This window comes from Haliotis cracherodii, unplaced genomic scaffold (assembly GCF_022045235.1).
Source record: "Haliotis cracherodii isolate W230 unplaced genomic scaffold, xgHalCrac1.p SCAF_8, whole genome shotgun sequence".
In the NCBI taxonomy this organism is placed as follows: Eukaryota; Metazoa; Mollusca; class Gastropoda; order Lepetellida; family Haliotidae; genus Haliotis; species Haliotis cracherodii.
In genome coordinates, this window is record NW_027266341.1 from 33,631,048 (window position 1) to 33,654,358 (window position 23,311).

Genomic DNA, 23,311 nt, shown 5'->3' on the forward strand with positions numbered 1-23,311 from the left:
GAAAGAAAATCGAGTGCACCCTGATCCATTCCATTGAACGCGGGGAACAATGGTGTTCATGCTCTCAGCATGCCTCAATGGATGGACTATTGCGCAAATATCTATTTTTAATATTATTTCTATTATTATTTGTAGTGTGATTATGATTATGATAATGATTGATGATGATGATTATCATTAATATTATCATCATAAAGCAACAATTAGTTAAAACATATTTCTTTCCCAATACAAGATAAACAAACAGAAGTTATGAGTGACGTTCCGAAGTCTCAGTTCGTGATGGAGTATTTGTCCAGTACCTGATACACTACTCCATGACACAGATCACACAGGGGTTCACTCACTCCGCTAACACATAATCATTATCATATTAACACAATGCCATGAAAACAAACAGAAGTTATGAGTGACGTTCCGAAGTCTCAGTTCGTGAAGGAGTATTTGTCCAGTACTTGATACACTACTCCATGACACAGATCACACAGGGGTTCACTCACTCCGCTAACACATAATCATTATCACATTAACACAACGCCATGCAATCCTCAAACAAAACTCATTTCCGCATCCTCTTGGCTTAGTCCTGCCTAAGATCAATGTTTTAGAAGTTTGGTTAGAATACACTCCCTTGTCAACAAGAAGGGATGAATATAGATGGGTATTAATCTTGTAAGTTATTCTGGGTACCGGTCAACTGAAGTACGCTAAGGTCTTCAAATGTAATAGATGTAAATGAAAGATGATGCTCGCTGAAAGATGGTTGAGCTGAGCAAATGAAAAAAAAACATATTACAAATATTGATTATAGAGCTGGTATTGTTAAATTCAGTCATCAGATCTTTCCGACATGATGATCTATGGCCTGTTATGTGCATCAGTGATCTGGACAGCAGTTCATGGATCCACGATTCTGTGGGGACTCCGGGTTAGAACAAGTCCCCAGCAACTAATGCTGGTTGTAAGAGGCGACATAAACGATTGGGTTGGGAGGCTGACTGACTTGTTTGACTACAGGTCATCATACCAGGACGGTGTGGATCATTGTTCACAATATCCATCTTCCAGAGGCAAGGGAGTTAACTGACCATAAAAGTCCAGTTTCCACCCTTGCCAAACTAGGCTGGTATTATGGAATTAGATTTTGGCTGGACTAACAAGTCTATGCAAAGTCCAATCAAAATCGCGAACCGAAATCGAAATCCGGTTTGTAAACTGTCATGCAGAGTTTGGTCGATTGCGGGATTTGCAAAGCAGATACTTTCCAAATCTTTTCAAGTTTTTAATCAAGGTGCTAACATGATTTGATGCACTTCGCGATGTAAGACCCGTTTTACCATAATATAGATCTTGATTGTCAATCAGATCGTCTTGTCTTGGCACCGCCATTTTGTTTGAAACAAATGCAAGTGACACAAGAGGTGGAATCTGATTGGTCCATAGGAAAGGCATAGAAGGGACATAACTCTTAACAGCCACTCGTAGTGTAACAATCGAGCCCAGAATTCCAGCCTAGTTCGGCAAGGATGGAAACTGGACTCTTAAAGTCAGTTTACACTCATGCCTTGGGAAGATGACAATATCGATCACTGGTCTAGACTTGATTATTTACAAGCCGCAATCACATTATTGAAATAACTCAAAAGATCATAGAAATGTGGTAATCCTAGGCTTGGCTTCATTCAACAAGTCTGTCAGAACGTAGTGGACATTGTAGTGTCTATGAATCCACACGTTAAAAGACATTGGAACATTTTGGTGTTGTGTGTAGATCCAATAATTTTGACGAATACTTTGTGATGTATTAAATTTTGCACCAGGCGAGCCCCAAATTTCAATCGGATGTGATCAATGCACCCAATTTTTTATGACATCTAATCTGAATTTTTATGACATCTTTTATACCTATCCATGTAAAAAAAAATCGGATAGTACTTTAGTTAAGTGTGGAACATATCAAGATATTGCAATGTCACTAAAGTCTACCTCTGAAACCTGCATAGTAAAATGTCTGAAAACATCACAAAGACAAATGAGACCAGTAGACCAGCGGAAGAAACTACCATTTTTAGTCCACTAGTCCTAATAATGATAACACAAAGCAAAACCCTTCAAAGGGCAAATTTCTACTTGTCCTTATGATACCTTTTATTATTGGGCAGTTTGGCAAGGATTAGAAGATTTATAGGTGCCAATTTCTAAATCTGTAGACAATGGTTTTGAGATATTCTGCAACCCAACAATCTTGCCTGCTAATACCTCTAGTTGTATGTAATTATTTCAGCAACAGCTTTCCAACTTCAAACATTATGCAACAAGGATACAATCAGATGAATATTGTGATAAAATACGAATACCTGCAACAGTTTGGGCATGTGCCAGTTATTAACCTGATCAAAGTTTCGGGACACAACAGCCTAATAGCTGCCATTATTCAAGGATATATAAATAAACTTACTTACCATGTTTTATTAACACATACAACTTTTAATGTATATTATTATAACATTACTGACTCTCTGTTACCATGGTTACACCTAAGGGGTAATATACAAAGTAAACATCTGCTGTTAATTCATTTGGCATTTTCTAAAATCTAGATCACTATTTTCCACAAAAAGCATACACTTGTTAACGGAATTTCAAAGTGTGAGTGAGTGAGTGAGGTTTTACACAGTCATCAGCAACAATCCTGCAAATGGAATAGTTGGGGCTTCAGCCCCATCAGACACGGAATCCATGTGGATTCAAATCCTAATTTATAAAAAAAAGTGGAAGCAATCACTTTAACCAGCATGCCTTTTACCATTGCCAATATGCTTCTTCACTTGGGGTGTCACGATTCACCAATACATTGGTACAATCGATAATATTCTCAGACTATACACTACGCGATACACACTTACCTGTATCAATTCATATTTTAATCCTGTATCATTTTTCATATGAACCTATTCAATCGTATTCAATTTAGTAAATTAGGGGGCACATCCAAGGCATTTGGCAAACACGGAATTTTCTATGTCAATTAATAATAGAAAATACTTGTGTTGACACTCTGGTCTAATATGAAATAAAATATTGATTGATTGAGATATTTTTATTTTCAAATATGAGTCCAGATATTCAGGAAGTTTAAAACCTTCTTAATGGTGTTGATGCCTTTTGAAATATAAAAAAATACACAAAATTGCCGATACATATCATCATGATCATATCGTTAACAAAGTATCGTTATGTGTATCGAATCGGGAGATAGTATATCGTGACATCTCTATTCTTTACCATTGTCCAATGGCAAAGGTCAAAAGATAAATTTTATGCTTGTAAATTTAATGGCTGTCCACAGGTTATTTAATTGCCAACACAAACTCAACAATACCAGTTTCCCTGGACGCAGCAAAATCAAACTTCTACACAAAGGTGCCAACATTCTGAAATGCACAGATCCTGAATTGAATATTCATAAGCCCCATATAAATTGTGCCAGACCAAAAAAACACAACCAATTTCCAAACAGCAAAATCACATATTCATCAAACCTTCCAGTGAGTCTGTCTCACAATCTAGGAACCATATTATTTCCCTTCCGCCCAGCCCTTAGTGTAATGCAAAAGCCCTCAATGAATCAAGTCTAGACTTTCCACATGTTCCATCTAACTGGAGCTCCTTTTCAATTAAATGTAGCTGCTTGTTTCTATCAAAACTAAACCTTATACAAAGACAAAGCATTAGTCTACCTTTAACATGTTCAGGCATATATGAGGTTGTTTAACATCCCACTGAAGTCCTCCATACAAACACAGACAAGACACGATCACGGCTTCAAACATGCAGTTTGTGTAGACCCATTCAGCATGATAAGTTGTTTTGTTTCTTTGTTTATTGTTTAACGCTGCACTCAGCTAAATAATATATTCCAGCTCTATGATGGCGGCCTGTAAATAAATGAGCCTGGACCAGACAATCCAGAGACTGATATCTTGAGCATTGATCCACACAAAGCGTTAGAAATTAGCACTAGTCCTGTAGTCCTTACCAAACTGCCCAATAGTAAAGGTATCCTAAGGACTAGTAGAAATTAGCCCATTTTAAGGGTTTTGCTATATGTTATCATTATAAGGACTAGTGGACAAAAACTGTTAGTTTCTAACCCTGACACAACTGGGATACAATGACATGCATCAACCAAGTCAGCGAGGCTGACCACCCGATCCCATTAGTCGCCTCTTACGACAACCATAGTCGCTGAAGACCTATTCTAACCTGGATCTCTGCGGGTCTGATGTGTCTAATTGGTGCTTCACGACACAACTGTCTGTTTGATCCTATTTTCAGAAACAAGATTCTCATGTAGTAAACTGACAGTGTTAGGGATCCAATTAACCAGTCGGCAAATCTTATCAAAGCATCATGTTCCGATAATTATACAACTGAGGTTACCTAGCAACTACTTGTAATTAATCTATATCAAGATGTGATGCCAACTTACTCAAAAACATTTGCATAACATTTGACAAAATCATATTTTAGGAAAACAAATTGCATTGTGCAAGCCTATTTAGAATACAGAAACACACAAGGACAATGATGTCTTTATTATATGTAATGTTATATGTAAAATAACAAAAGTTTAAGACATACATGGCAGGGATTGACTTAGGCCGCGATTCCGCGATATTCTTGCATAGTTGTCATAGATATCGCATCAATATTAATTCAGTGCGATTGAAAATAGCGTACATCTTACAATAGTTTTATCCGCATTGACACCTACAAACATCGAAAAAGTTGAATAAAATTATCTATCAGGGATAACTCTAGACCCTCTTTCAAATACAATGAGGCATTTTAACATTGTGCTGAACATGCTGTATGGGTGTACCTCAGGAATATTTGAAATTTTCACATGAAGAGCCCATGTCAGAAAATTCCTTGAGTGAATCCTGATCTACTGTATCTAAAAAGGTCAATAAAAAACTTACTCGATAGTTTCTTCAATCGTCAAAAGTTGTCAAACGAAACAGTGATTGGCATACTCACAACATTGCATGCCATCTCTTACTGTGCATAACTGATTCCTATAGCACTGCGTGGAGCTCTGCACTACATTTTTTAAACTTGAATGTCAAGTCATATTCGGTGATCTACAACAAGTCATTAGCCATATTTTTTTGTCACTTAAGTCCTAGCAGAAATCAAAGATGTACATGAATGTGCATCCATGCAGATATCAAGAGAAAAAATGCAATCATGGCTAAAGTTTGAAAACAACAAGCAAATTTCGATGTTGGAATGACTAAACCAAACCTAAATGAATAAACAGACAAATCTTTCTCCATAGAAATATACAAATTTCAGATCACAAAGGATTGTATGTTAGATGAGATTCGCCTAGACTTTAGATAAGACAGCACTGGTTTTCATGAACGTAAACCCTCTTGAGAATGGCCAAAGTGCATGAATTACAAATTTTGAACTATTTCTAGTGGCCAAACGGCAAATGGCAAGTTGGAGATTTTTTAGAATATGCTACGGTATGTTTGCTTCCAGATTTGTCCACATTTATTGAAAACTGACTTATATAATTGTTGCTAATTTAAACAAAAGGGTGCACCTGGAGCAATAATCATTGTATAATGAACTGTCACTCCTAATTAATTAAAAAAGTCAATATTGATAAGACTTCATTTGATACGGTCAGACACCCGGTCTTTGATACAGTACACACTACATACACTACAAGACAGTGAAATTGACGAACCAACTGGAATGTAAATCATATTTGTTTTGCCAACAAACTAACACCATTTACAACTGTCGCTTTTTCATGTCATCACTTTGAATATATAAAATTGATCTTAACAGACATTGTCAAAGACTTAGAAATTGTTTGTCCCCTGCATGCCAATGAAATGAACAGCTGATGGTGGTAAACATGCCTTATCTATAATTATTTAAAGTCGACAATGAACTGAAATACATAAATATTCATGTATTTCCTCCTAAAGTAGACAATGAACAGAAACATAAATACTAATGCATATTTTTGTTGATTCTAATGCTGATATTTTTAAATATTCACAGTAGGATAATTAATTTTTCGAAAATATCTGAGGATGTATCTCATCACTTGCCAGACCAGGGGGATTTTCTCTCATTGGTAAAAAATTTCAAGGTTAATCCTTGCCATGGTATTTTCATTTCTGAAGTAACTTCAGAAATAGTGTAGGAATACAATGCCTGAGTGAACCGCCCCATTTATGATATAGTGCCAAATGACTTGCAGCCATGATGGTTTACATCAGCACTTATATACATTGGGAAACGTAAATGAACTATTTACGATATGAAAACATTCTTGGGTAATAATCTCCTCACATGCTTCCTCGTACCCGGTAGTCACTTCACATCAGACGGAACTACATCAGAACTACATACAGTTTTTTACAGAAAGGAAATAACAGGAAGGAAATCGCAGGAAGAAAAACACTTTTATCCCCTCACCAAATTTAACACACAAAATTCCACGGGTTTGAGATTATCACAAATATAAATCAATTTGTATTGTTGATAATAAATGAAACATGCCAGAAATATTTGAGACAACTGATAGTTTTAAACTCCTCAAATAAGTTTGTAATGACTAATGTTCAAAGCAAATGGCTGCAAAATTATTAATTTGTCCTGAAGTATCACACAGTTGTCATCTAAATAGCATCTGGTCCAAACTCGATTATTTACAGGCCGTCGTCATATAGCTGGAATATTGCTGAATGCTGCGTTAAACTAAGAACAAACAAACAAACAATACAATACAATAACGTCACAACCATGATCCAGTCACAAACATTCACAACCAGTGATACTGCCTTCTAATCTGCCTTACTCCCATCACTGAGCAATCAATCCCACCAATACTGTTGGTCAGTCTAATTCATCAGCAAAATCTACTGCAACAAGGCAGTTCGCAATAAACAGCTCCAAATATATCCCACAATGCAAGAACCCAGTTCTGTAACGCGTAACCGCACATCCACAGCGCTGTGAAACCCATCTCAATCATTCTGTGGGAGGATCATGTCAGCCTTGTATTCTATAATCAGACTCAAAATCTATTTCTGATCATGAATTCTACACCTAGATATTAATCAAGCTGATGCACAGGGTTGCTGAGATTTAAGATTCAATGGGTGCCGTCTTAATTATTCTAGTCAAATAAGGTGAGAGAAGAACATCCACAAATATGATGAAATATTCATGAAAACAACATTCACGTATAAAAAGGTATTCAAACCAAACGGTGCAGTGCCAAAGCAAATGACATGCGAAGCTCGTAGAACAAATTTTCTACCTGGCCGCATTAGTTCCATTGGAGAAACAAATCTCGCCATAGTGACCACGTTGGCTGTCCTTGATGCAGATATATTTGCTACGTTTGACACAGACTTACAGACATCCACCAGGAAGTGAATTGTTGCCACTGTGCCATATCGGTTCAGTAAAATCCGATTGGAAATTTCCTTGCGAATACTTTATGTTGTCTAACCAATGCATCATGAGAAGCATACAGAAACAGAACGATACATTATCCACTGGCATCAAAATATCAACGTCTGCATCACGGTAATGAATTAGGGAAGTCAAAATATTTACGCAACGCCAAGGTTTAACTGGTATTCAAGAAACACTCACATTGATCTAAATCAATACATTATTAATTTGTATCGCTCTGCTAGCACACAACAAGCGAAGTAACCCCAAAGGACTACATATGGAACCCTGCCACAAAGCCAAATATGGTGGGTGGGAAACAAGAAGTAGAGCAGACGTCAACTTCATTGACCTCAAAGGAGGATTTGACCTCACTGATCAAGTTCATCAACACATAATATAATTTGTTTATGGGGGCATTTTCTATATAAAGGTACTGTGAGCTGGCTAAAGAAGCCGGTATGGGCTGACTGCTGGCTTGGTCGACCAGGCATGGGGTGACCATGCCACAATCAATATCGGGGCAGAAGCTGGTGTACGTAGTCAACGTCTGCAAGGTGGTGATCAGCCGCAGATGGAAGACAACACTAGAAATATGGCAGGGCCAGGATCATTAGTTAAAGCACATTCAGGTCCTCGGTGAACACTTAAGTGTGCTGTAACAGTCCAGAACATGGAACATCTTATTGCAAAGTCTCTGATGGTGGAAGAAGTATCACTAGACAGCTTGTTCCCACGTGGACATGTAACATATGGACAGTTTTAAGGAAGGACATTTTGTCTTCTGCCAAGGATAACAGTACACATGACTTTGCATATGAACACTTATAGATGAGACAGATACACATGACTTTGAATGAGAAAAATCATATGTGGACCAGGTACACATGAGCTTGCATGTTAACAGTTATATAGGGAACATACAAGTTCAGTTAAGAGTTAATTATTATTACTGATTTTGAAAGAAAACAATTCAAGTTTTGAGAAAACTCCGCATGAAGGCTAAAAACAATGACAGGTTGTCAGCTGTAAACAGTCAAAGCCATACGTGGAATATTGAGCACCCTGCTCCCAAACAGCATCACTCCCCCTACCCCATCCTCCAATGTTTCAAAACCAGAATCCAAAGTTTCCTAAAATATCAAGATTATACAGAAATCTAGTCTGGCAGTCTGCGACTTTATCCACTTGTCCAAAGCCCTAGTCAAGAAAAATTCTGTTCAGTCTGGTAAGCTCAGCTGACACTGGTCCTTACAATAACACAAAAATCTACTCAAAAAGTGTTAAGTTCAGGCTAGTAGACCCAAAAGCTTTTGGTACACACTGGTCTATTAATATTTCTTTCAGGCTATCAAGCTCAGCTTGTGACAGCCCATATGTAAGGCTCACACATCGGTAGTAAAGCCCCCATGTTAGGAGTAAAATCTTCAGAAAACAATGTGGAAAGAAAAGGTCGGGGATTTCATTAAGTCTGCTTGACACAAAGAGGAATTGGTAAGTTTTTCTATGCACTCTGTTTTGAAACTCAATAGGCCTGGACCCATCAACACATCCCCAGCATGTTACAAACCAAATGGGCACTCAATACACTGAACACTATACTCAGGTCTGCCAATGAAAACTGACAAACTGCAACAAAAAACTGTCTAAGTCTACAATACACTGGGAAGCAGCAACAGAAAAAGGTGAAAATGTAACTAAAAACTAATAAAAAGAGCATCAGAAATCGGAGAGCCCGCTGAAAATCAACAAACAGAGAGCAAATTTACATATAAAGGCGCTACTACAGAATATTCTAGATTTGTATTATCATATTAGCGCTGTGAAATGTAAATTTACTCTATGTTTTCGGCAGCCTGCTCTCACACATTTGGAATAGAGCATACAAACACTACTTACAAATTTAGAATACAAATGGAATACTTCGGGTAAGACACCTTCAGATGAATAATCCATTCTGCATACATGACTGAAGACACAATTAGATAAATAATTCATCTGCAATACTTGACATGAGACACCATCAGATTGAAAATGCATCAGGATCATCTGACCTTCAGACACAACATGGCCGGACTGCCAGCCAAGCTTATATCTTATCTTGACAATATAAAAACGCTTACAAGTTCATCCAAATGCTGATGCGACAATGCAAATGAACATATGTATACCCGTGAAGATCCGGCTTAGAATAAGTCTTCGGCAACCCATGCTTGTTGTAAAAGGCGACTAAAGGGATCGGGTGGTCAGGCTCACTGACTTGGTTAAGATATGTCATTGTATCTCAACTGCATAGATTGATGCTCATGTAATCACTGGATTGTCTGAGCCACAATCTATTATTTACAGGCCACAGTCATTAAGCTGGAATGTTGCTGAGTGCGGCGATAAACAACAAACAACAAACAACAACAACAGGATATAAGTACCTTATGACTTGACTACAAGCAGAGCCACGGAGGATGGGTACACGTCAAACACGTCTCTCCATGTTAATCGGGAAGATAATTCCTTCTACTCCTGTCTCAGAATGGCCAGTAGCCATGATGAGGGCTGTCATATGGTACATAGCTGATGCACGAAAATATCTTTAATAGCATTGAACTGTGAAATGATGACGCATTAAGAACACGATGACGACGTGATAATGCTGCGCAGTGCTAGTGACCCACCCCGAATCCCCACGGTTTGACCCGTGAAGTACTAAGCTCTGGCCAACTTTATAATCACTTCCTCATTAACTCGCACTATTTACGAGCAGGAGAAAGAAATCAATATCACAGAAATAGGCCTACATTTATAGCTCCGCAATATGTAACATATCATGAATACTTCAAGTGTATTTCTTATGCACAGTCTAAGCAGCTGAATAGTTATTGTACCAGCCTCAGCCCTAGAAAATCGCTTCAAGAGTAGCAAGTGAAGGAGTGAGTGAGTTATGAAATGACGACCTGGTTGATGAGGATGTGAGTGATCTGGGAGCAACCAAAGTGTCCTGCTCAGCCTTAGAAATTTGTTTTCTTTTAAGACTAGTCCCGAGGACTAGTATAAACCTTATTTCACTAGTCCTCTGTGTTTGAAGCTAGTTCTGCTTGAACAAGACCAATAATGCATAATATGTTTACATTTTCAGTTAGTTTTATCATGTTTACACGGTTCCGATTTTAGGCAAAAAGAGCTGGTTTAGCATCATAGCCCTTAATGCTGCTAGTCAGTGAGGACTACCACCATTTTGACTTGCCCTCAGCACACTTTAGTAGTCTCTGTAAATACAAGTTTGCAAATTGAAAAATTCAAGCACTCTCTTTGTATTTGTCGTCAAACAGCCGTGACACAGGTTCTTTTGACTCAGCGACATCTCCGTATAATGAATGCTATCATATGCTGCCATGACATTAAGAAGAATGAGAAAAGACAGATGGTTTTCTGTCAAATGTATACTATATTCAATGAATACCGAAAAAAATATTCATGTTGCCATGCCAACACATCCTGTGCACATATTGTTACTGAGACACAAAATGCTATCTTGCTGAAGTTTATTACAGTGACACTGAAAAATAACCTATGGTGTCTCCATTAGAGACTGACATTTAGTCCCAGAAATAAATATATCTTATTAAAAAATATGTATATCAGCAAAATAAAAAAAATAATAATATCTAAATGGAGCCCAGAACAATCCTTAATTTTGAATTTCTAGAGCTGAGGCAGTCCAAGACTTGCCAAATCATTCTAGACTTGAGTTGGACTCCTTTTTCAATTTATTCTCTAGGGTCTGGGAGACAGACTTGTCTCCTTCATGTCCTTAGGCAAGTGACTTTGTTCGAAATATGCCTCTGTTCATACAGCAGTGAACGGGTACCTGGTAGGATGACATGGTCATGTGACTGTTAAACGTCTAGCACCTCACAGGCAGCTTGGTTGTATACTCCCCATCGAATGCACCCTGATCCACTGACCCCGGTAATAATGGTCTCTAGTACCATTACAGCTTCCTGAGGCAAGAGAGTTAACTGACTATAAAGTTCAGTTTCCACCCTTGCCGAACTAGGCTGGTATTATGAAGTTAGATTTTGGCTGGACTAAAGAGTCTATGCATAGTCCAATCAAAATCGTGCAACAAAATCGAAATCCGGTTCGTAATCTGTCATGCAGATTTCGGTCGAGTGAAGGATTTGCAAAGCATGTGCACCGCCAACTCGGCATCAAAAGATATTTTCCAAATATTTTCATGTTTTTATCAAGGTGCTCACGTGATTTGATGCACTTTGCGATGTAAGACTGTTTTATCACAATATAGATCTTGATTATCGACCAGATTGTCTTGACTGGGCGTCGCCATTTTGTTTGAAACAAATGCAAGTGATACAAGAGTAGGAATCTGATTGGTTCATAGGATAGGCATAGAAGGGACATAACTCATAATAACCAGAAATCTTTTTGTCAAACCTAGTTTTCAACTGTATACTTTCTTTTGCCTGCCAGCTTAGTACAAAATCAACAAAGGAACATGGTGTGAAAATATAACTGACTTCTGACCTGGTCTTTGCTAGCAAATCAGGGCTTGACGTAAGGATCTTGGTGCATGTTGACATGAAAAACTCGTCACCAGACAAATCCAGGTTTCACCCTTGTCCAATACATTTATCGAAGTTGAAAAAAAGATCCTTAAACTAGTTTAAATAAGTACAATCTTAGATGATGACTGTCATGTGTCATGAATTACACAAACCACAGCAATTAGTGACGTAGTATGCTAAATAAAGCTTAGAGGTATTGAGTGTGTTCAAAGATTGATGTTTAGTTGGTAAGGGCTAGTCCGACACAAATTTGAATTTTTTAACATGCACTTGGTGCTTGTAAAATATTGGGATGCACTTTTCAATAGTAGGTTGCTCTGGTGCATGTGTAAGATGGCTAAATCAAGCCTTGCAAATATAACTAATGTCTGTGAACCAAGTAGCCGAGAGGACCAGATAATAATAATCAAACATATTTTTTAAGGATTCACTTAAAGTATGTTAGGAGAGTGCATGGTGTTAAATGCTGCGGTCAGCAAACAGCAATATCAGCTATATCATCCCGGGCGGAACATGATCAAGTCTGACCTTGCGGCATACCAGAGACAGGAAGCATGGCCAATGATCGTAATCACCCAGGCATGGTGAAGTCATCCAATGGATCATCCTATTCATTTAAGTTGACACTTACGACAAGAATGAGGTAAGTGACAAATAATTCCCCAAACCCAATCAGCGTACAAATTTGTTGAAATCTCAAAATGCACAATACACATGACTACTGACATAACCCTAAGTATCTCTTTCCTCATTAAGAAGGACGTTTATTTGTTTTCTTTTACTGCTTATTGTTTACTGCCCATATCAGCTGGGCTCTGTTTAATATACCAGCCAGTCGTTTATTGGTCATAGCGTACTGCCATGTCAGCTCTGTCCAATACATAAGCCTAATATGAGAGACACAACATTTCACATTGGCTGTCCCTCGTGAGTGGATGCTGTAGGTCCCTTGCCTATAAACACCATTCATTCATTCGGGACAGATTATCCCTTGTTCCTCATAGCCTGATGGTTAATCGCTAAGTATTCACAATAAAATAAATAGATAGATAACAGGCCTACCAAAGTAAACCACCAGAGAGTAACAAAACTATATAAATATGTACACACTATAAATAGAAATAGCCACATAAATTACAAACAAGACATAATCCCCCTTAAGTTTGCATTGTAATTTGTAATGATTAAGCCTGTCAGATTTTCAGTGAGTGAGTTGGGTTTAACGCCGCTTTTAATATTATTCCAGTTATATCACAGGGTGTCAGCTTTTTATGGGAGGAAAGCCCTAAGTGATGCAGGTCTCAGACGTTTACCACTTCTGTGAAACCCACGGGCATGGGTATGGTGCTGGTAAACCTAGAAACATAATCGGGGCGAACCGGGATTCAAACCCACAATCATAGGTTTCTGGCATGCCCAGGGGACACAACTCTGCACAGCGAATCGCGGCGCCTCAGACGACTGGGCCACCCCTGCCCCCTCAGATTTTCAATGGAAGCAAACACAGTATATCACACAGAATGCAACAGACTGCAACAGACCAAGTTTTCATTGAAAATGTGGCAGGTTTTGATCATTACAATGCAAACTTTATCGTGTGTACATATTCCTAAGTTCTATTCCTGCTGCTTTTCTTTGCTAGGGCAGGATTATCACTAAATCCACAGTTTGCAACAGTCTACCGATGATGTAATCTGCTTGTTCTATATCACTGACAATCACTTCCCTGTAAAACATAGCTGAACATACTCCTGTATTGCAATGTAGATGTGAGTGAGTGAGTGAGTGAGTGAGTGAGTGAGTGAGAGTGGATTTAACAATGCTTTTAAACAGTATTCAAGCATTATCACAACATTAATGGTTTCAGGAAAATGATTAACAGGTACAAGATTCTTCAAACAGTGACAATCCTAATAAAACTCCACCTCCTGTCAAAACTGTATCATCTCTACAAGTTTCACTCAAACCCCGAGCAACATCAGAGCAATCTATTAGGCCAGATCATATTGCAGCCATTTCAATATCACCAACACATCGGATAAAACTGATACAGCAACACTGATCATCAAAACATTTGTCATTGTTCCCACGAAACAGCTGACATTTTTCCACTGGGTTATTTCATACTGTGCAGACAACAGTGATATATCTGTAGTCTGTTTACACTGCCGATACTATTAGAACAGAAATAATCCTGAAACACCATCTGTACTCACTTCAAACACTTCCAAGATTAAACTTCATGAACACGATGAATCTGTCTTGAAATAATCCGAAAGTTGGCACAAAAGCCAAGCTGATATTTACATTGAGTAGGCTGAAGCCAAGCCAACCTTACACAGGAATTAATTAGCCAATATATCACCCTGATTAGGCTGCAATGTGAAAATGTCAATTACGCTATGAGCACCTAGTCTGATGGAATGTCTGTAGAAATAGCATGCGGCATCCACTACTCCAGTGAAATAAACAACCGTTGATATATGTTCAGGTATTATACAGGATTATATTATTATTCATAGCATTAACCTTTATGATACCAACATATATGTTTCCAATGAATTTATATTACAAACGTGAAAGGATTGTGATGAATATTTTTGAAAACGATGAAAAGTACAGATGGAGCTTCATATTGATTTTGCTTTGTTATTGTAACAGATCATTCAGCAGATGATGAATTAGGTTTGTAAACTAATCATCCCTCTTGTAATCATGGTAAATGTCATTTAACATCATACTGAAAATAAATGAGTGAGTGAGCGAGTGAGTTGGGTTTAACCTCACTTTGAACAATATTCCAGTTTTATCACAGCGTGTCAGAAGAAATCCCAAAATGATGCAGGTCTTAGATGTTAAACACTTTGGTGAAACCCACAAGCATGGGTATGGTGCTGACAAAGCTAAAACAATAACAGCGGTTAACCAGGACTCAAACAAGATCACCGGTTTCTGGCACGTCCAAGGGACACAACTCTGCACAGTGAATTCCGGTCACGGCCATAAATGACTCAAATAAATGAAGACTGAAGTGGTCTGATCATGTGCAAAAAAACTGGTCGATACGTCTTCGGCACCTACAATAACTTTGTTAACCTGGCCATTGCGAAATTTCTCACAGGCTATTGAAATGTTTGAACAAAACAACATTTTATCTAAAGTATTACCGGTACATACGATCTTGATAAAATAAGCGTCAACATCATGTATCATGTATATTTTACAGTAAAGTTAATAGATAGCTCAAACATATTAAATATTGATAGTTCTTTCAGGGCATTGGACTATATTATTCACTAATGTGTGAGAACTTAAATTACCACGGCTACATATTCTAATCCAGCCACTCTGCCATAACAACATTGACATCATATTACATAACTCCAATATCCTCATACCATTTCACCTAAGACCTTGCTCCTCAGGCTAAAAAATTAATTTGGCCAAGTGATCAAAGTCAAAACGAATCATCGATAATCAGATTAGGTTCTTGGACAATCAGATTAGCCAGCGGCACAGTTACTACACTGTAAGAATGTCCCATTAAAGTATACAGTCAGCACTGTAGTTTTTAACCACTGTGCCCCTGGGAACGCTTTCCCCACAAGTAATTGTCATATACATATCTTTAAATCCTTAAGGCTGTGATAACTAATCACTTATTCTTCTGTCCTCAAAGCACTTTCGGTTGAACAGTAGCAGTCACATGCCAACACCATCCCCTGTGACAGCAAACAGGACTATTTTAAGAAAATAACTTGTAAACAACATCCACTTCATATTTGCAAAGAAAAAAATAAGGTTCTTCACAAAATGTTTCGGACCTTAATCTGACAAAAGAGCTTGCACCATTTTACAAAGCAATTGGATAAATTCATAAAATATGCAAATGTAATAGAAATTAGCCCCTTTTAAGGGTTTTGCTATAAATTATCGTTATAAGGACTAGTGGACAAAAGCTGTTAGTTTCTGTATCGCTGATGTAAACTATTTCCTCTATATGACATTGGGGTATGACGCATGTGTCCAATCACAGTTGTTGGGAGTGTTGGTCACACCATACAGAACATACACATTTTTTAAAAAGCAAATGCACCTGAAATCTTTACCAGCCCATGTTAACTAGCCCTTATAACACATAAAGACATACGTTAAATATCTGAAGCTCTGCCAGCCCTTAGGATACCGCCATTAGGGAAACTGACTTGAGTCTGCTTACAACCGTCAGTTTACATCCCTTATCGGCCAGTCAGACAGTTTAGCCACCAGTTCAAATCCTGAGTAATGAATTTCCTTTGGTCTAGTAAGGTCTGACAATAATAAACCAAATATTGACACTAACATCTACTGATGCCATTTTGTAGACAAAAAAGCAGCCTTGCTCCAAGGCTGTACTGATTGATAAGTCCATGGATGTATAGTAGTTCTATCTTATAGTAAGCAAGTCTAGATGAGCAGCTTGGACAAGGACCAGACAGATAAAGCAGTCTACACATGACATGTTGAAAAAAATAACCACCATGGGTGTCTCGGTGCAGATATAGACTTCAGAAGTCCGTAAGGACACTAGTCTCTCACAGGATCAACTTGTTATTATCTATCAGCATTAGGAATTGACACTAGTCATGAAGGCCTTGCCTAACTGCCTAATAGTTAGGTACCATAAGGACAAGTAGAAATTTGCTATCTTTAGGCTTTGTTGCATGTTATCATAATAAGGACTAGTGGACTAAAAAAGTTAGTTTCTATCGCTGTATTTATATAATCTAGGAACCATGATTTAAACAAATATTCATTTTCTTAGAGGCTTGCACAAGTCTAACTTTGAACAGAAAATAATCCATAGTCAAATGCTCCTTTTCTCTGAAACAGTTTTTCCCTGTGGTGAGAAACATATTGCGTCAAATCACCTGTGATGTCATAGAACCAATGAGAGCTCAGTTAGTACGTAACAGTACAGCATCAGCAGATGGCCTCATCACTTCGATTCCAGCCAGTTAACTGTTCACATTAGGACTGAATTCCTATAATTGTATCTCCACAATGTCTCTCTGCCTGTGGATACAAGATATAATGGCAGGCTTCCCACCTCTTAATCAATACTGCTGACTGTAGCTGAATATTCCTGCTACAACCTCACAAAGCAATCATAGCACTATTGTTGTAGGTGGTATACGTAAACACAGACTTGTTGTAGGAAACTGGGTGTACTCTGGACAAGGTGGCAGCTGGGATACAATGAACGAGATGCATATAATCTATCAATAGATCAAACTTGAATATTCACAGCAACAATTAAGTTAATTGTCAAGGCTTGTGAATAAAAATCAGCATTATTCTCAATATCCGACTGTCATAGAAATTTGATTCACATGAGCCCTAAGCAAGATTCTGGTGAATGACTAACACATCTTGTTACAGCCATGAAACTCATCAAAACATGTTCATATATAATAGAATTAAAAATAATGGTTTTGATCAATATAGACATTTGTGTTGGGTACCAGCAACTATTTCTGTTGCCAAATGTTGATATTACTTGACTCAGTGCTACCTAGATAGGCAGTCGATCAAGTGTCACGCGACTGACATGATACATGTCATGCTGCCCTGATACCCGATGTCATGTAAGAAAACATACTCATTGTTTACTGAACCATAGCCTGGATGCCTGGATGTGTCTAGGACTCTAAACTAAGTGCCCTTGGCCATGTTGGCAGGCAAACTGGGGAAATCTATACTTTGTTTTTATTGTCCTAAATTCAAAGGTATATCATTATAGTAATTTTGTAACATTGTAAAAAGTATTAAAGTTTCTTCTATTTCATTGGTCTTCTTACCAGTAAAATGCAAGTTCCTTCTTCAAAGCCATAACTTTAGTTATAGACATAACAGTATGAATTGGGAAATGAATAATTCCAGTTTCGGAATTTTGACTAACATTCACTGAAGACTTGGGGTCAAATAACGGCTCTGTGTGAAGGTCTTGATACCTACCTACATAGCCTCATTTATCCATTCCACATGCATGATTACATACAACACTAGTTACTATTCTCATCAGGCCTAGGTGTGCTAATAAAAGATAAGACATATTACCACAACTCTTCAAATGTTGATGAATTTATTTCTCCCCAGTCAAGAGAGAAGCTATTTCCTGGGCCCACATGCACAAAGTGACTGAAGTGCTGTGACTGTTGTAAGATTATGTTAAACTTATGTGTGACTCCATTCATGGCATTAGAAATACTTTGTGCACGTGGACACAGGACCAAATACTAACAATAATATTAATAATAATAATATGCACATATTTATAGAGTATCAAATCCATTATTTAAAGCAGGCTCAAAGCGCTACATTATCACCCCAGTCAAAGGATCAGTGTGCACTCGATTTTCAATATCAGCTCCCTGGGGAGTATACAACAAGTTGTCTGTGAAGTGCTAGTAGGTTGACAGTCACATTACCATCTCATCCTACCAGGTACCCATTCAGTGCTGAGTGGACAGAGGTATATTTAAACAAAGTCACTTGCCTAGGGAGACACCACGTGCTACATGAGCTTCAGTGTGAAGCCCTACAAACTCAGATATCAAGCTGCAGAAACATGGTCACCCACCCAACTACCAGTACTCTCCACGACCAACGTTGCCTAACTCCAAATTATGAGTCACTTGTACACTGTACACAGGACTCATGTGTCACCAAATGTTCTTCTGTGAGAATTTTTCTTGTCTGATACCTGAAATTTGGCCACACTTTAAACGAAATCCCACTATGGAAAAGGTTTGGAGCAGGAACAGTTTGGACAGTTACCAACAAATATTCCGAATGATAACCTTGATGTGATTACAAATACTTCCCAGGTTTGGTTAATCTGTGATAGCTACTAGTAGTACTACTTAAAAATTAATTGCAACACAATATATTTCTTGGGTTCACATAAGATATGCATGGTCTGACCTATTCAAATCACCAGAACTCTGGTGATAAAATAAAGAGTACCGATTATTTGATACCCAGATATATCTAACTAACTCTCCTATTTTGTAAAATCATAAAAACATGTAAAAATTTAAATATACTACACAATATTCATGTTGCCTTACATACGTTGCAAAAGGCCACATTTTTCAGAAATTTGGGATCATGACAAAATGATCATAAGAACAATATAGTGTACAATCCCAATTAGCAGCCCTTCCAGTTGATCAATGTACACAAGACTTATTTATTTGTGTATAATCCGCACTCGTGTGTTATATGCACCCTTAATTATGGGCAATTAAATTCTGGAAGAATATATCTGTCGTATGTAAACATTTCAGACTGTCAGTATGAACCACGAACATTTACGATCTTTCAACAATATTCTAATAAGAGCCCCCTATTTCTAATTTTGAGAGCGCCCTGGGCGCTTATTATGTCGAATATGGTATACGAGTGAAAAGTCCAGATTTCGAGCTTTGAGTTCCACCTGGCAATGTTTTTCTAAAAGCCTATTTGTGTCATACCTACTCTGTCTCCCAAACCCGAGAAAATAAATTAAAAAATGAATCCAACTCAAGTCTAGAATTATTTAGCAAGTCTAGATTGCCTCAGTTCAATGAAAATTAATTAAGTATTGTTCGGGGCTCCATTTGGATTGGATTTTATATTTTGTAGATGTATGTTTTTTAATTTGACGACTTTATTTCTGGGACTTAATGTTAGTCTATTGCAAACCAATTTATCTGTTTTACAATGCAAACTGACCGCTCGGACATGAAGACTGGTCAGTATGTCCACGTCCTGGCTTGTTGCTGTAAGTCGGAGGGCCTGATTTCCTATACTCTGACCTTTGCCCAGACATGGTGTGTCATTACGGTGAAGTGTACCATTGATTATGCGAGTTATATGAGAAGGTCTTTGATCAACTAAAATGTGCCACTGTTTATGACAATTTTTCCTGTATATCAATAACTTACATGTATGGTCACAAAATATAAAGGATGTCATTCTGATGGATGTGGAGCACCTGTACAAGAAACCAGGTCATAAAAAAGAGTTACATAGTTTATTGGGTATGTTGTCAAGTGAGCAGCGTTCGAAATACCTGCCTGCCCGACCGTCCGAGACAGGTTGATTTCAACTCGGGCTGAGAGATTTTCAAATCCCCCTGCCCGACGGTCGGGTTATATTTCATAGGTGAAAATATTCTAAATATTTCCTGATGATAAGCATTAATTCAGATGTAAAGATGAAATATAAAATGTAACCAAAAAGAAACCCCGTTAGCTTTTAGACAACCTAACATTTAGCGATGCGCTTATGCTACAAGCAATCAGTTTTCAGGCAGGTTTTGGTCAGGGCTGGCAAGTATTTCAGCTAGCAAGTCCTGTGGTCTGGCTGAAATTTTTGGGAGTTTCATACCCTGCAAGTGAGTAGGTTAAGCATGACCTAAATTTACACAGCTATATAATCTATCAACAAACACAAAATCTTTAAATGTCACAGGTGTTGATTGAGTAGTATTTCATCTGTAACCATATTGTTCTTTTGTTGTTTATTTCAAAGTTTCATTTAGCCAGATAGGTTACGATAACCTATGTGTTGACGTCCAGTTAAAAAAAAAATATTGTTACCAAATCCCATACTCATTAATCCCTCTATCCTTTCAGCAACAGTGACAGTGACACATACACACATGACATTTTTACCTTGTTATGCAGTGGTTTGGCTGGTTAATGTGATCCCTATTATCTAACCTCTATATCCACTGTCCCCTCCCCTTCCGTTAGTCCCTAAAACACACTCTGCCCTCACATGTCACATGTGGTATTCAGCACTTGTTCTAGCCCTTGAAGTGCATAATTAATAACAGACCAAATCTACTATGGACAGTGGAACCTTACCGAGCAGGAAAGATACACTGGAATAAACGGGGCCATTCCTTAAAGATAAATTGCAAATATGATGGAAAATCATAGCTTGGAACAAGAACTACAAGTGTTCAAATGAAATATGATTTCAGAAATAAAACAAAATTTGAAAACTTGATGTTTGATTTAAAACTCTTCCATTTTTATTATTTTGAGTAGATCTATTTGTGTTAGTCTTTTTATTTCTTTCTTTATGGAATTAAAAATGCATTGTCTGCAAGAGGCGTCGGCTGGTCAGTCAGTAATCATCAGCTATCACCATGTGGCATGGTCCAGTCTAAGGGCCAACACAGAGGCTGTAAATGGAATGTACTCTGATAACATCAAAACCACAAGCTCTGCTCATGTCAGAGCAAACCCCCCACCACTTGAGTATATAGTATTTCATGGATACAGAGGTCCCAAAGGTAGAACCACATTTTGTATTGATAATATATTATCTGTGTGATATTTTGCTCTATATCATTTCTAGTTTTATATGGTACATTTCCATACTGATAATCAAAAATGGATTCATTTCATTTACAGATATAACAACAGTTAAAGGGAGTCTGAGAAATTGGAATCGCAGCTAGCAGCTCAAACACCAGTTTCTTTCTCAGTAATATTTTACGATGAACATACCCACTGAACAGTCATCAATTACCCATGTACACGATGTCTCAGTTTCACACGAGACACTAATTACAACACCCAGATCTATACTGAATTATAAGTGAATATAGCCATTGTGCAATGGAGCAGAGACCCTCTTTGAAGGATGCCATCAAGTGCCAAGTATACTCCCTAGGGAGCTGAGAATGAAAATCGAGTGCACACTGAGCCATTGACCGGGGTAATAATAATTAATGTAGCGCCATGACTATTCACTAGGTAGAATTGTCCGCATCATAACTGAACAAAATATCATGTTCAGAGGGATCCTTTCTAAGCAACATGGACCAACTCATTGTACAGATCTGTGCCACAAGGGACACTGGCTGACTTTATGAATGGTAGCGAGTGACATTTTTTTATGCACTGTTGTCAGTGATATTCCAGCTTTATACATGTATCATGGTGGCCTACAACTGATCAAGTCTAGACAAGATAGACAACTGACTGACAACAAACCATGCCTGTGGGTAAGATGACAATCAGCCAAGTCATAGAGCCTGACTGACCTCCATTTTAGCCAGCATGGTCAAGAATGAGTTACAGAGATAAGTCGCGCCCAGAATCCCCACAGTGTAAGATCTGATAGATCCTTGTGAAAAAAACATGTTGCAAAACTAACAATCTTTCATGAAATATTTGTTAATTGAAATGTTTCACGGCAGTTATAGAATTTAGGTTTGTCTGCAGAAGGGAATTCCATCACGAATCTACAAGATAACAGTCAATGACAACCCGTAATCAAGTGCTCCTACCTTCAAGGAAAAAGGCACGACAATCAACTGACTAGTCAAAATAACACCCAAGGAGGAGCAGAATCCTGTCATCTGGCATTCAATCAATTTTGTGGATATGAGTCACCACTGCTTACCTTAAGATTATTTTTCAGGTATAAAATGGGTGCAAAAATCAAAATAAATAAATGGGGTTTTGCAGTGTTAGAACTGCCAATTGATGTAGCTATTCCTTGTGTATATGACATTATTTAAAAAATCAAATACACAATTTCCAGCGAAACACCACCAGCAGACAGCGGGTATTGATGCAAGTATGAAATCATTCATTGAATGCTATTGCATCTTTACTATTATTATTCTGTACATTGTTGTTACTAATAAGGTATACGTGGTTGTGATAAGTAAGTAATATAAATGAATAAACTTATCACAACAATAACAATATTGAAAAAAAAAAATGATCGTTTTTTAATATTTTCAGTTCTAACTGTAAATTAGATCTATATGATAATCGAATCTATTCTGTTTCTTCTATTACATTTAGGAATATATACATACTCTGACACATCGATCAATTATCCAATTCAATACAAATTATATTTGTATTTTATACAACATTTTCTCATTTGCAGTTTTGCTCAAGACGTATATATACGTCTTTGGTTTTGCATATAGTTTCCATGCCCCTGAACATGCTGAATGATTCGTCCGAGCCATGATAAACAGTCTGCTTACCTCGACTTGCGCGGCCAAAATCGGTCATATCTTGAGCATCCGCCATTTCCAAACGGAAAGTAATTCCCCTTGATGTTTTAGTTTAGTTTTGGTTTTGAAATTTCAAATCATCTTTTACATAATCACGGTATCGGCATGAATCACATTTTACAAGATGACAGCAACAGTACATGAGGAAGTAAAC

At 37.7% G+C, this 23,311-nt stretch overlaps 1 protein-coding gene across 6 annotated transcripts in view; it reads right to left on the reverse strand.

Moving 5' to 3' along the window:
- Positions 1 to 23,307, reverse strand: part of LOC139450011 (phospholipid-transporting ATPase IA-like) — a 125,103-nt gene extending 101,796 nt beyond the window's left edge. For 3 of the 6 annotated variants that reach the window (XM_071231629.1, XM_071231626.1, XM_071231627.1), the window contains exon 1: positions 23,128 to 23,307. In XM_071231629.1, the coding sequence (XP_071087730.1) occupies positions 23,128 to 23,173 (46 nt within the window). In that variant the 5' untranslated portion in view covers positions 23,174 to 23,307. Of the gene's footprint in view, positions 1 to 7,354; positions 7,595 to 9,923; positions 10,026 to 14,293; positions 14,339 to 23,127 lie in introns of those variants that run through there. The other 3 variants (XM_071231632.1, XM_071231630.1, XM_071231628.1) reach the window with 3 other exon arrangements.
- Between the last annotated feature and the right edge of the window lie 4 nt (positions 23,308 to 23,311).